Below are 14,597 nucleotides of genomic sequence, written 5' to 3' on the forward strand. Positions count from 1 at the left end.
GTGAAAACTCCATGAAATGAGAGACAGCGCATAGGTGGCCTCTTAGACAGAAGCTACCCCGCCTAGGGACCATCTCTTGAGGAGGCAAGGTTGGTGGATGCTTCAGGTTGCTCCACAGGATGCTTGAACTTGCATTTTCCACCCAAAGCCTCCTGGCTCTGTCAGCACTTCCTGCTAGCTAACTGGGCTGTAAGGGCAGCTGGTGGTGCCACTCATCTGGGTCTCTGGCACTTCAGTTGTTATGCTTCAGTGCAACTTCTAAATATGATTTTACTCAGGAGAATTATTTTCTCCTTTTAGATAGAAAGAATCCTTACTAAAATTACCATCTACTGTGTTCCTCAAGGTCTTATAAATAGCTTGAAGACCAAGAAAAATCCACGCATCAGAAACGATGCTAGGAAAAATAGAAACCTTAACACCAATAAGACCACTGCCAAGAAGGCACAGAAACACAGAAGGGGCCGTGAGCAGAAGAACACTTGAACTCTGTGTGCAGCCGCTTCTATTCTGGGATGTGAGAGGCCAAGGGGGCCGGGGAATGCTTAGAATCCACGCTTGAAAGAGTCTCAATAGTCACCATTTCTTCAGGGAGCCAAAAAGGAAACAGGGCTAATTAACTTAGCGCCGAGAAGTTTACTGTGAAGAGACACTAGGAGTCCTTCTGGAATATTCTTTGCACAGTAGTGCATAGAGTTCTAACTTCCAGAAACCTTTTTAAACAATTTAAATTAATTTAACAATCAAATTTAACAATTTAACAAATTATTAACAATTTAACAATTTTATTTTTATTTTATGTGCATCGGTGTTTTGCCTGCATGTGTGTCGTGTGAGGGTGTCAGATCACTGAGAAATGGGTTACAGACAGTTGTGAGCTGCCATGTAAGTGCTAGGAATTGAACCTGGGTCTTCTGGAAGAGCAAGCAGTCCGTGCTCTTACCACTGAGCTATATCTCCAGATCCATAAACCTTTTTATGCAAATGGTTTAAAAATTCATTTAACACCCACCCACCCACCCACCCCCCCTCAAAAGGAAGAGGTTTGCTATAACTCAGGCCTGGGAAACAGACACGTGTGGTTTTGGCCAGATGTGCCAGCTGAGAGTAAATTCCCCATGCCAAGAAGGTGGTTGGTTTTTATGTGTGCATTACACATTCCATCTTTTGCCCCCTCCTCTGTTTTGGCCAGATGTGCCAGCTGAGAGTAAATTCCCCATGCCAAGAAGGTGGTTGGTTTTTATGTGTGCATTACACATTCCATCTTTTGCCCCCTCCTCTGTTCAGGGTTCATCTTCTCATCTTCTGCAACGGAGCATAGCTGGCTGCAGTGACCCAGCCAGGAGCTCACAGTAGCCGTGGGAGGTGTACTGAGGAGGAGAGGGAGGGCGGGAAGGAATGAAGAGATGGGAGAACAAACATCGGAGGGGATGCGCTTTGCTAGATGACAGTGGTCCCAGGGGAAGCCTGGAAGTGTGAGATAGAGGTGAGGAGCGTGGTACTGGGGTAGAAGGGAGGCAAACTTCCATGGCTTCCCCAGCTGCTACTTCAGGGGTGTATGTGTGTGACACTTGTAATTAAACGTTAGAATGCACTCATCTTCTATTTTTGGCAGGAGGGGATGGGCCATCCAGTCATCAAAATGTTGAGAAAACAATTTACAAAGTCAATTAAAAATTTCAGGAAATTTTGCAAAGAAACTTCCATCTCATGCACCGTGTTTCCAGGATGGAAACCCAGAGAGCAAAGGGAGCCACAGGTAGGACCTTGGGACCAGGCGGCCCCTCTGGCTAACTCACCATCCCTCCTGCTGAGGCAAGGGCTAGAATTCCCAAGAGTCTTTTCCAAAGCAAGGAACAAGGCTGGGGTGGGGGGAACTACTCAAATGTCCTGAAGGACCCCACAAATAATGGTGCCCTGTGACCTGCTTTGGGGAACCTCTTTTCATGCGTGCATCAGAACGTCAGGGGAAGCTAGAAGGACGAAGGGACAGGGAGGCCCACTCACACCTATGGAACTGCAGTTCTACAGAGGTCTTCATCTCCCCTTGCCTCCAGGGCCAGAAGTATGACATGACCAGATAGGCAGATCACTCTGGTGGTGACAGGGAGGGTAGAGTGGATGGGGCAATATGAAGACAAGGAGACCAAGGGGAGAGAATGCAGGAACACTGCAGAGGTGGGGGTGGGGCTTGGGTCTGGCCTGGGAGACCCAGTGATGCTGGAAACTGGAGGTCTGTTTGGAGGTGATGTTAAGACTTAGTCTCAGGAAGAGAGATCAAGAGACAGATTCCAGGTTCCTGAGTGTGCTCCAAGGAGAGCTGGGGGAGGCACACGTCCCCAGGCAGGTGACAGCGGCGTGTTCCCTTGAAGATGTCAATAACCAGGAAAGAAGAATAATGTTCCACCTGTTCTAACTGTCCCCAGCATGCTGCACACGTGTGGGGTCTCTTCCCACTCCTTCACAATTGGCTTGGCTCTCAGAATCCCACCTGGACCTGGGTTCTGCTAGCTTCTCTTCACCCTTCTTCATTGCCGCACACTTTTTGAGGTCTTTCTGACTAATTGAAGCCAAGTTCCTCAAAGGAGAGAAAAGCAGTTGGTTTTATGGATTTGTACACCGTATTTATTGGAAGTGGAACTACTGTGTATTTGAATCCTCTCTGCTCCCTCCTGCACGGTGGATAAATGCGCATGGGTGAGCTGTGGCTGGACCTGTCAGGAGACACAGCGCTGCCAGGTGAGATGGGCTACCTGGTGCAAGTCAGAAGGTTTAAAAGTCTTTAGAGGTAGACATATCTGAGCTGGGACACAAAAGTCCCTGTCAGGAAGCAGTTTGGGAGGAAGATGTAAGTACTGAGCTAAGCAAGCAAGGGAGCAACCATTGCAGAGAACAGGCAGCTCTGCCTGCTGTGGCTCTGAACTCCACCTCCAGGCTTCATTTACCTGTGGTTGGTGGCCATGTAACTCTTGGTTTATGTCTTACTGTAAAAGTGGAGTAACCACTACAGTTGGATGGTTGTAAGGATGACATAATCTCAATGGAAACATATTCAGCTCCTAGTACAGTGCCTGCTTTATAATAAGCCTTTAAGAAATAAATTTCATTAGCAACAGTTTTGTGTGCTTTTGCACAGCAGGCCAGTGGCACGGGATCTGAGTGGGGTCTCTGGGATTTCCCTGGTCTCAGCACACTGAAGCATCCCACACCCAGGTTTCAGCCTCCTGGAAACGTCTCCTAATGCTTCAGGACATTGTGTTTGGGTTTTGATAGGGCAGGGGGCAACATTCCCCAACCTCCACAGGACTCAAAGGCTTGAGGTTGTCTAGAGTCACAGGGTGGCATCATGTGACATGACTTGGGGCTAGTTTTTAAATATCACAGAAAAAGGTTACTGGAGGGAACCAAACCAAAGCAAGCATGAAGGGAGTCAAGGTGAAGCCTCAGGAAACGTGGCCAGGCCTGTCTTTCAGTGGGGGTTCTCTAGACCTTTATATCATCTCCTGAGGGAGGTGCGGTGCAGTTGTTCACGCATAAGGGTAGTGTGCATGGGACCTGGCAAATGGGCATAGAGAATAAGGCTATACTCACAACAGTTTTTGATATCTAACTGGGTCATGTTTACTGTTAGGGGAGTCTAGAGCCATGGTGGCTGCCTGGGCCTGTCTTGAGAGATGCCTTCTCTCGCCTTTCTTCTTACTTTGTACATAGGGACAAGGCTTTTCCTGCTTGGACACCTGTTTATTGTGAGCCCTTCACCATAGCTCTGATTTCAGGCTGAGAGAAAAGCCAAGACCGAGGGTCTGGACCTGCAAAGCAGAGGCCATCGAAGTCTCTGTCAGTAGCCACCAGGGATGCCGAGCCCTTGTCCTGCCGGTAGTATGGCTACCCCCCTGGTCAGAGCCTTTTAAAATTTAGTTTCAGAAACAAAGAACTACTAATCTAAGAAGATATAGAGACACACAAAGAAGAAAAACCGGATTGATGTTACTTCCAGTTTTAACAACTTAAAACACACCAAACATTCTTCAAAAATCGTGTGTGCATGTGGGTGTGTGTATTGTTTTTCTAGATCCCCTTTCCTTAGGATTTTCAACAATGGATGCAGAATCTTCAAGGAGCTCTGAGCTGTGCAAACAGAGACCTCACATTCTTCTTTTGGTTTGAATTGCCTGCCTTAATGCTTCTGGGAAATGCCTCCCAGACAGATGCCTTCTTTGAGACTCTATCCTCAGATGTGACTCTAGGATGCCCTGGCTCTTACCTCCGACTCTCTCATACACACCTGGCTGGGACACCACACTCCAGCAGAATCTGTAAGGCTCAGACATTCCTGGGCCCACCTACCTGGTAATCCATGGGCCTTCCAGCACTGGGCTCCATCTTAATATCTGGCTTAGACCTGAGGAGGAGAATGTACTGTCAGGTTGGTGTGAGAGATGGAAAGGCCAGAGGGACAAAATTGTGACTTTCATATACTCAGTTCTGCCAACAGAACTGGGGGTGCACGGGGGTGAGGGGGTAGATGTCTTCAGTGGCACCAACAGAGAAGACTAAGCAAAGACAAAAGCAACAGGATTATGGCCATTGGGTGAACAGAGTCACATGTGGACTGGTCAGCTCTGTGATGTCCCTTCACCCACAGAAGCTCAAGGGCCTGATCCACCCCTACCTCTACAGGGAGACAGCTCAGAGGACACGCAAGGACAGAAAGAAAGAAGCTACCCATAGGCCCTGATTTATCTGCCCCCAAATTTCAAGCCTGGCAGGCGAGTCCCACTCAGGAGGGTGGTGGCAGGTGGGATGTAGGCCAGGAGGGTAGTGGCAGGTGGGTCCTGCTCAGGAGGGCAGTGATAGGTGGGATTCAGGCCAGGAGGGCGGTGTCAGGCGGGATATAGGCCTCTGGCTCACTCACCGTTTGTTGGAGACATTGCTGGTGAGAGCGGTGACCGAGGCTAGAGACACGGAGTCAGGATCCAGCCCATCCCCCAGCTGAATGGCTAGGTGGTCCAGGTCCTCCATCTCCAGCACTGCTGGCTCATCTGGGGAAGGAGAGAAGAGCAGGTGGGTGGAGGAAGGGCTGGGGACTGTCTTCTAGTCAGGAGAGTTACATTTCTGGCTTATTGGATGGCACTTGCTTAGAATACATGTCATGCTCTCCTAACCATGACAGGGTCTCACTATGTAGCTAGGCTGGCTTGGATCTCTCTATGTAGACCAGGCTAGCTTCAAACTCACAGAGATCCAGATGCCTCTGCCTCCCAAGTCTTGGAATTAAAGATGCGCATGGCCATGCCAGGGTCTAACTTAGTCCTTAAAACATTTTAATTGCCATTATGTCTAGCCTTATTTTCTTCTGTAGTCTTAGCCGAATGTAATTCTTTTACTTAACTGTGTTCTCTAAGCTCTGAATAGCCTTTGTGGAAGAAAGTAGAAAACATCCTGAGCTTATTACACACAGCTCATCACAGTGGCTGCTTTTAAATGGAGTGGCTACTGATGCAGGTCACAAATACCACACACACACACACACACACACACACACACACACACACACACACACACACTCACTCACTCTTGTAGCTAGGACCCATCAACGTGGGCATTATTGCATTCAGATACTTTTTACCCCCGAGGTGTAAGAAGTAATTTATTCGTGATGATGTCCGCAGTGGAATGCAGAGCTCAGGCCTGCACCCCTGTGTATGGATCCAGTGGGGTGAGAGCATGATTTGGAAAAGCCATGCAGATATGATAGGTTTGGGTTTCAGCAGGAAGCTGTACCCTCCATCTAGGAAGAGTGCAGCCAAAACTGTCTAGGGAAGAGAAAGTTCTAGGGCCAATAAGCCACGTAGGCGTGCCCCGATGCTGGGTGCACATATCTCCCCACTACACCCCACACATCCCCTTATCTTTCACCTATCCTTCTTGCCTCCCCTTAACAACGGCTGTCAGGTGCCCTTCCAGCCTCCTCTCTTAGCAGTGATTCCAGTTGCCAGGCCCAGTGGCCATTCTCTGAGGTAGGTCTGCTGCTGCAGCCAGGCACAGCACAGCATGCTGCATTCTTGCTACTAGCTTTAATTTTTTTTTTTTAAATCCCTGGGTTCATGTGAAGTTAAATACTGAATGTAGGGAGAAGGAGCCCATCCATCCACCTGGCAGAGGCTCAATGTCCTATGCCTCCCTCTCCTAACCTGCAGACTAGCCAACGGGAGTCCAAACCCTGCCCGAGTGGCTGTGCAAGTGTCCAATGGGGAAAGAAGATTATTTGTGCTCAGTCTAGGGCGGGCTTAAACGATTGTGACAGTTCAAAGAAGTGGCTGCAGCAGCTGTGTGAATGGTGGGCAGGACCACGTTCCCTACCTTGTCTTTGGGGCTCCTCTTTGTGGGACCGAGTTTTGCCGAGTTTCATGGCCGAGAACACACTCCTTCCCGCTCTGTAAAAGGGAGACCCCCCAGAGTGAGGGGGGTGGGGCGGGAATAGATAAACGCAGGAAAGCACAAACACACAAGAGGCAGTCCCCGAGGGACTCAGAGAAAAAGGAGATGGGGGTCCTTGCCCTCGTTCACTTTTCCCAAGATACAATACAAATTAGGGGCTGTGTGCCCCAAAGGACATAGGACACTTCTTCCCAGGCACCAGCTTCAAGTTAATGAAGAGCAGGTGGGAGTCCCAGCTCACCAGGGAAGTGGCCTGTGGTGGGACTGGGTCTTGAGTTTCTCACCCAAGCCCTGTTTTCTCAGAGCTCTGAGAGCTGCAAGGTCCCTCAGCTTTCTTCCTGTCCATGCACCCCCACTAGAGCGAACAGGAAAAGCGGCCAGATGCCCAGAACAACTATCAGAACAGGTACATAGGTCCGGGGGGATGCAGAGGGACAGACTGAGGCTGAGGTGGGAGCCATGGATGACAGCTATTAAGGTCCCAGGTGGCTTTGGTATGTAGAGCCTGCCCTGTCTTACTCTCTTCTCTGTGCCAGGAGAGTCTCCCGAGTCCCCAGGGAAAAGGGTCTTTCTCTTATCCTGGTTGCCCCTCTGCCTATGCCTTCCTATGGCAGACCACCATCTCTTACCTAGCCCCTACCTCTTCCTCTGGTGTGGTGTGGCCGTGTGCTCAGGCAAAGGGTCTTGCAGTCAGTGGGGCTGAGGGAAGTGGGTAGGGGTCCTCACAGCCCTTCAGAGATGTCCCTGCAGCCGAGCCTGAGGTCCCCAGAGCCAGGAAAGACCAAGAGTAGGATCCGTGGGGGGAAGTACAGTATTCCATTACCCCATTCATATTGTATAAGAGGGACATCTGACTCCCTCGCTTCCCATTCTCCTCCTCCTGGGTGTGGCTGCCATACTGCAGGCTCCTGTGGGGGTGGGTACAGGCCCATCCTCACCTGCCTCTAGACGTGGGTCAGCCTCTCTTTGCAGAGACTTGGGCATGGCATCAAAGCCATCCAGATCCTTGCTCGGCAAGCTGTACAGCACGAGGTTGGTGAAAACCTTTCTGTCCTTGTGATGGCCCCTCTACTTGGGGTTGGGGGATCAGTGTCATTCCCCAAACCTGGTTGTATCTTAAACCCAGATATGGAGTGAGCCACGTCTGTATCCTGTGCTGGATGGGACAGGGACTGCTCCTGTCATGTTGTGTCAACTCACAGATATGTTCATTGTTATCCCAGACACAGGTTAAAGAGGCTGGCGACCCTGATTTGTCTGCTTTCCCTTGTATTATGGGTTTAAAAAGGAAGAAAAGGAAGAAAGGGACTCTGTAGAGGAAAGCTGATGTCTTTGGAGTTATTATTATTTGGCTCAAGCGTCGTCTTTGTTGTTGTCTAGTTTCTCAATGGGTAATCTTATTTAGCTTGCTCAGGGGACTCCCTGTCTCCTCTTCTGGAGTCCTGGGATTACAGATGGGTTACTATGTATGCATGACAAGCATTACCCAGTGGGCTATAGCCCCAAGCCCCTCAACTGCAAATGCCATTTCTGTGGTTTTAACTATTGACTCGAAGAACAAAATGGCTATGAGGCTGATGTCATCTCAAAGGTATTTTCTGTGATCCAGGCCTAACCTGTGTGGGACTTCAGTTAATTTTTAGATTTTGATTTTGTTTAAAGGATTTAAATGTTAAAAATTACATTTATTTATTTATTTATTTATTTATTTATTTATTTATTTATTTATTATTTACTTATTAATTTACTTAGAGAGAGTGCGAGGACATGCATGTTCCATGGCTCAGAGGACAACTTTTGGACATTGGCTCTTCTCTTCCACCACGAGGGTCCTAGAGATGGAGCTGACTGAAATTCTCAGCATTGCTGGTAGGTTCCTTTACCTCTTGAGCCATGCTTGCACTTTTTTTTTTTTTTTTTTTTTTTTTTTTTAGACAGGGTTTCATATAACCCAGGCTGGCTTGAAACTTGAAACTTGCTGTATAGCCTAGGCTGGCCTTGAACTCCTGATCCTCCAGTCTCAGCCTTCCAATGCTGGGATTAAAGGTATAACTTTATCCAGCCAGTTAAGAATTAAAGCTCAGAGAGGAGAAAGTCTTCTTAGCATCCTATCATAAGAGGAGCAATTGAGGCTGAAGGCTGAAGCTCATGTCTGTAGGCCTGCAGGAGTTCCTGTGTCCTGGCCACATTGCCTCCATGGTCAGGACCTCCCTGAGCATGATTGCATTGTGACCAAAAGGAAGACTGGGGAAAAGGCAGCAGGGGAATTGCAGCTATGACAGCGGCTCAATTGCCAGTGCCATTTGCAGAATGGGATGTCATTTACACAGAGTCCCTCATTCAAAAATGACCCAAACCTCAGCACATTTGGAAGAGACTGGTGAGTGTTACATGGTTGGCGACACACCATCCAGCAGACTGCTGAGCTCATGGAATGGCTTGTTTGGAGGCAGGAAACGGTCGTCCTGCCTGGCTTTGCCTGAAGTATCCTGGGGGCTTAAAGCGCAGAGTGCCAGCTGTACTCAGACTCCTGCAACAGTCCCAGCCTCAGGCTCACATGGGCACTCACACTCTCCCCACAGCTGTGCCCACCCTGTCACAGCATTGGGATTCTCTTCTGCCTGGGCTCACTGTTCCATGGCCCGTGTTATGGATGGCACGAGGCTCTCAATGTTTGCCTCTGTACAAGTTTCTCTTGGTTATTCCTAGAGTCCTAGTCATGTGTATGTGTGACGTATTCAATGGCATAGCTATGGCTGCCTGCTCCAACCAGAACCTCCCCACACTTGTGGAAGGGTTGTGAGACTGCGGATCTGAGTGCTATGTGGGTCAGAAGAGGCCCTGCCTGGAGAAGCCAGCTGGCTGGAATCTGGGCTGCTACTAGAAGCCCAGAAGGATGGTGTGGCTTTCTAAAGCTGGTCCCATAGAGTGACTTAAGTTCAACCCCTGGGATATTCTTGGAGAGTTATGAGCCTTTAATTAAAATGCCACTTTATTCATTGGTATGAACATTTTGGGGAGTAAAAACTGAGATCTTTAATGATCATATTTTAACCCAACCACTTCTACTGTACCCTGAAAGAAATTCAAAGGAGAAAACCTTTCTCCTAAGGCTGGGTCATGTGACCATGTAGCCAACAGACTTGCAGGCAGCACCATGTGCCTGGAGATGTCTCAAAATGGTGTGTGTTTGGTGAATAGTGCTGACATGTCCAGTGACGGACACCGTCTGTCTCTGTGGTCCTTAGTCCAGGTTCCATGCCTGTGGTACCTTCTACCCTGGGGGTAGCAGAGCAGGATACCATTGCTACCACTGGCCTTCGTGATTTCTCAGTTGACCCATCGGAGACTCACTATAGAGAAGGCCCTTTCTACTCTGCTAGTCCCTGGAAAGCAGCGCACTCAAGGCAAAGGGCAAAGGGCAAAGGGCAAAGGGCAAAAGGCAAACGACAATTTAAAAAATAAAGTTAGTTTAATCAGGGCACTTTAAAGATTGTTGACTTATATTGGAGACAGATTTTTTTTTTAATTAACTTGTGATTTTAGTTCCTATTCTAAGACTTTTAACTCTGCATCTCTTCTAATGGGGTTCTACCACCACAGAAGGTAGGATAGAATGAGAAGCAGGCACAGAAACAAGCCAGTCGTCAGCTCTGTGAAGAGAAACCTTTAGCCAAGTGTGTCTGTACTCCTAGGCTCAGAATGCTTGAGAGATGTGAGAGTGAGCACTTTTCTCCAAGGGACTCTTTCTAAATGACACTCCATTCTATCAATGACCCTGGCACTTGGGCCATAGTCACACCTGTAACTGTTGGAGCTGACTGACAACTGCTTTATAAAAAACAACAGCAACAAAGGACTGCTGAGCTGGCACGGTGGTAAAAGGGCTTGCTGCAAGCCTGGTGACCTGAGTTCAAACCCTGGGACCCACGTAGTGGAAGGAGAGAACTGAGGATCATAGGTTGCCCTCTGATCTCCGTATGAATACCATGGCATGTGTGCACACGCACACCAAACAAACAAACAAATGTAGTGAAACACAAACAAAGCATCAACAACAAAAAACATGCACACATAAAAATACAAACAAACAAAACCAACCCGACTATTAGGCATGTACGGGAGGTAAAGATAGAAACTCACATTTACTTCCAGTGGCTGGATTATTGTGGTCCGAATGATATAACTAGACTGACAGTTCTCTAGAGACAAGGCGTTTAAATCACTGTGTTCACTGTAATGTTCCTTTATGTACCCAACAATTCCCTCGCCTTGTTCGTGGCTCACTGCAGAAGTCTGTCACGATAGCTGTGCAATGCCCACAGGGCTCAAGGGTGGATGCTGCATATTCATTATGACCTGGGGCATGCACTGAGGGAAACGCAGCAGCCTGACTGCTTCATTGGTTTGCTCTATGAATTATTCTGGAAGCTGTGGCTTAGAAGGCGTGGTTCCAAATGAACTCTAGACGGAGTCACTCAGTGTCCAGCCAGGGCTTCTCCTCTGCAAACACTTTCAATTGGAAATGCCAAGGCTCACGGCTCGGCCCTCAGCTAATCAGGATACATGCGCTCTGCACGAGAGGCAGGGTCTATGTGGTTTCTGTGCACTGTTTACACTGGCCAGAGTTTCTAATCTGAGCACACATTTCAGTGGCCTCAAATGGGCTCCTCTCTTTTATTTTCCATGCCCCAGGTACATTATTTCTTTTTCCTTCTTCTCTTTTCTCCGGCCTTCCTCCTTCTTTGTGTGCACTCGTGGGACTCAGTGGATAACACTGAGGAGCTGGCGTTCTCTTTCTACCATGTGGGGTCCAGGGACCCAACTCAGGCCATCAGGTGACTAAAACTTACTCATTGAGCCATCTCATTGGTCTTTTTATTGTCCTGTTAAAACAGGCTCTTAATTCAACCAGGTTGGCCTCTAACTCAATATGAAGCTGAGGCTTGCCTTGAACTCCTGATCTTCCTGCTTCTGTCTCCTGAGGGCTTGTCTATGGATAGATGTTACCTATCCCCAAGGTTACAGGTAATTGTATAATTTTAAATGTATTTGAAACTGTGTTGAATTCCAGTTTGTTTTGAATAGCTTTCTGCATGGGTAAAGGACAGGCTGACTTAAATTTTGGTTTTGGTGTGTGTATGTATGCATTTACTAACTTATTATTATTTTAAAAATAATTTCTCTTTATTTTAGATGCACTTGTGTTTTGGCTGTGTGTGCTCCCTGAGGGTGCTGGATCTCCTGGAACTCCAGTTGCAATGGTTGTGAGTTGCATGTGGGTGCTGAGAATTGAACCCGGGTCCTCAGGAAGAGCAGCGAGTGCTCTTGGCCCCTGAGTTATCTCACCAGCCCCTAATTTATATTTTTAGAGCTAGAGAACCAATCCTGGCACTTCCCAGATGCTAGGCAAGGCTTTACTTCTGAGTTACATCCCTGGTCCAGACTGTCCCTTAATAGAGGGACCATACCATTTCCATTTGGCCTGTTTGTCCATGTGTCCCTCTTGTACCAGAGGGACTGTGAGACCCTCAAGTGTTCCTCCTGACCTGGGAATCTGGCTCCTCTTTTCTTCCTGTTTGCCAATTCTTTGGCAAAGCTTTAACAAACACTAACATGGGAATAGATTTCCCATCGCCCCATGGGGGAACACCTGTTCTTTTCTAGGTCAAATCTATTTCCTCTGATCTCTCTGCAGCCCAAGGATAAACCAACCATCCTGGCCGCACAGTTGCCATGATCTGCAAACTCTTCTCACAGTGTTCTTTTCTCAGGATGAAGAGTTTCAGTTTGCTTAATCACATCTTAGAGATTCCATTCCCAGTTCTCGGAGACATTAAAATAATATTACATCCTAGCTGACTTAATCTCATTTGGTAATGGGACAGCAAGAAACAAGATGAAGTAGGGCCAGGGAGGTCGTACATCCTCGGGACCTGCCATGGGCCTGCATTGTGAGGCCAGTCTACCCCCGCTTCAGTCACAGGAATCAAGCCAGTTTGACAGACTGGGAGCTGGATGGGCTCTGAGGCCTGGTAACCTCAGAGAGAACCTGAGGGAGAGAAGCTGTGCTTCCTGGGTAAGCCATTGACATCTAAGTGGCCACAGAGAAACACAGGGTCATTGGCCTTCTCACTAAGAAAGACCCCCAGATCAATGTCCTTACCACCTCTTACCCATGCTGGGACTCAGACCCCACCCCTCACTCTCTCTGCCCTGCCACACACTCTCCTCTTCTCAGAAGCTGGCAGACTGCTCTATCTCTCCGTGTGGTACTCTCCACACACAGCGTATTGCTTCTGTTGCCCAGTGGTCATGGTTATAACTTATGCAATTATTACAAGCATGACCAAAACTCAGTATGATTTGGGCAACACAGTGGACAAGGTTCCACGTTCCCTAGGATCTTAACATATACAGACACACCTGTCAGGATCAACTCAGACTACTACAGACACAACTGTAAATTATTCTTTAAAGTATTGGGCCCACAGTTTTTAGCAAATCTCTTCATATCTCTGGAGTTTAATTTCTAAAGACGAAAAATAGACTACGTCTCTGGGTTTTTAGCATTTGAAGAATTAATTGGTTTTGAGTCCAGTTAGACAGTTTTAACTTCCTGGGTTCATCATGAACTCTGGGTAGGAAGTTAGATTTCTTGTTTTCTCTGGAACTGACACTTGCCACCATACACAAAGTTCAGAGTTCCCTTGTAGTGTGATCAGTCCTGAAGACATAAATTACTGTAATTTCTGTGACTCTTGAGTCTCCAGATGACAGTGTGGCTTTGGGGAGCCTACTATCACCTCAAGCCAATCTTGCTGGGTCCTTGTGACCAGCTGATCAGATAACCCTATGCCTCCATACCCTAGCGTGCCCTTTGAGGAATGGAGATTGTGGGGGTTGAAGAGAGTGGACATCTCTGCTCAGCTCTTTGTACTTCATGGTTTGGCTGGCTACACCATGCAGCCACATGCTCAGAGATTGTCTTATTTGGATCTCCAAGGCTCTATGTTCAACTGCACAGTGCTGCCTAGGCTCGAGGGTGGACATTGGCTTCTTGTGTTCCCCACTCGTCAGCTATATGCATTCTCTCAGGGAACCTTAAGGTCCAGAGGGATGGCCAGTGAAGAAGAGAAGGACAAAGACACTAAAAGAAGGGAGCATCACCCCCAAGAACCCAGAGGGGGAAGAAGAGGTCCGGCCACTTCCCCGGCCTGGGGCACCTACTTGTGCTCGCCATCTCTGCCTCCCTTGGTCTTCTCTCTGCCTTTGCTGAGTAGGGGGAGAAACGAGGAGACAAGGGGATGCAAGTGAGAGTGGGGCCAGAGACCCTCACGACCACAGCCCCTGGCCCTGCTGACCCCCACAGTCCTCCCCAGGGGCTTCCCTATCCCACAGACCCCTCACATCTCAAGACTAAGCCTTCAGTGTAGGAGTGTCATGGTCCCAGGTCCCCCCAAGTCTCCTCTTATTCTAGGAGAAGGCCTAGTGATTCCAGAGTTGTAGGGTCCCCCAAATTTCTTCCTCCTTCATATCCTCCCTTGCTCCCCTACAAGGGGTATGTCCTACCCATGCTGTGGGGTCTTCCAGGGACACAGAGGGTAGAGCCTATTTGAGAGATAGGGACCAGGCTGCTACAAGACCGGGCATTCAGCCACTGAGAAGAAAGATGACGAGGAGGGGTGTGTGCTGTACACAAGCCGCCACTAAAGGGCTCAGAGGTACAGGAGAGCTGTACTCCCATCTTCTTTCAGAGAGGTTTCCAGAAACTGGAATGTTCTTCCAAGGCTCTGCAGGACTGAGTCAATGAGAATGAAGAAAAGAGATCTAGTAACCTTCATGACTATTCCTCTGCTCACCCACTTTCCTGGCTCAGACCTGGCCTAGGGGAGGCCACAGAGACCCCAGGCCTGGAAGCCTCTGTACAGTCACCGTCCAAGGCTAGATATGGCTGGCTTTGTGTTGGGCAAGCGAATTAGTCTGTGATTCAAAGAGCCCCACAACTGCCAGGTTTCTGGCTGCCCAGATCAGCCAGGAGCTCTGGGCAGAGAGGGAAGGGGAGACCTAGTTATTCTGCCCCAGTCCAGCCCCGTTGTCCTAAGGGCTGCTGCTAGGAATCCCCAAGGGCTGCTGGGGTTTGCTCTAATGGAGCT

The 14,597-nt window shown here is 48.5% G+C and overlaps 1 protein-coding gene across 13 annotated transcripts in view; it reads right to left on the minus strand.

The window, feature by feature from the left end:
- The window catches only part of Otof (otoferlin), a 95,665-nt gene that overhangs the window by 33,768 nt on the left and 47,300 nt on the right, over positions 1 to 14,597 (minus strand). For 11 of the 13 annotated variants that reach the window (XR_001784761.2, XR_376842.3, XR_376841.3 and 8 more), the window contains exons 6-8: positions 6,364 to 6,437; positions 4,916 to 5,042; positions 4,348 to 4,402 (exon numbers count right to left, since the gene is read on the minus strand). Coding sequence is in view for 10 of the 13 variants with exons in the window: in NM_001313767.1 (NP_001300696.1) it covers positions 4,348 to 4,402; positions 4,916 to 5,042; positions 6,364 to 6,437 (256 nt within the window). In the remaining 3 variants the exon portion in view is untranslated. Of the gene's footprint in view, positions 1 to 4,347; positions 4,403 to 4,915; positions 5,043 to 6,363; positions 6,438 to 10,584; positions 10,638 to 13,671; positions 13,717 to 14,597 lie in introns of those variants that run through there. The other 2 variants (NM_001100395.1, XM_006504209.4) reach the window with 2 other exon arrangements.

Source organism: Mus musculus, chromosome 5 (assembly GCF_000001635.26).
Source record: "Mus musculus strain C57BL/6J chromosome 5, GRCm38.p6 C57BL/6J".
Taxonomy (NCBI): Eukaryota; Metazoa; Chordata; class Mammalia; order Rodentia; family Muridae; genus Mus; species Mus musculus.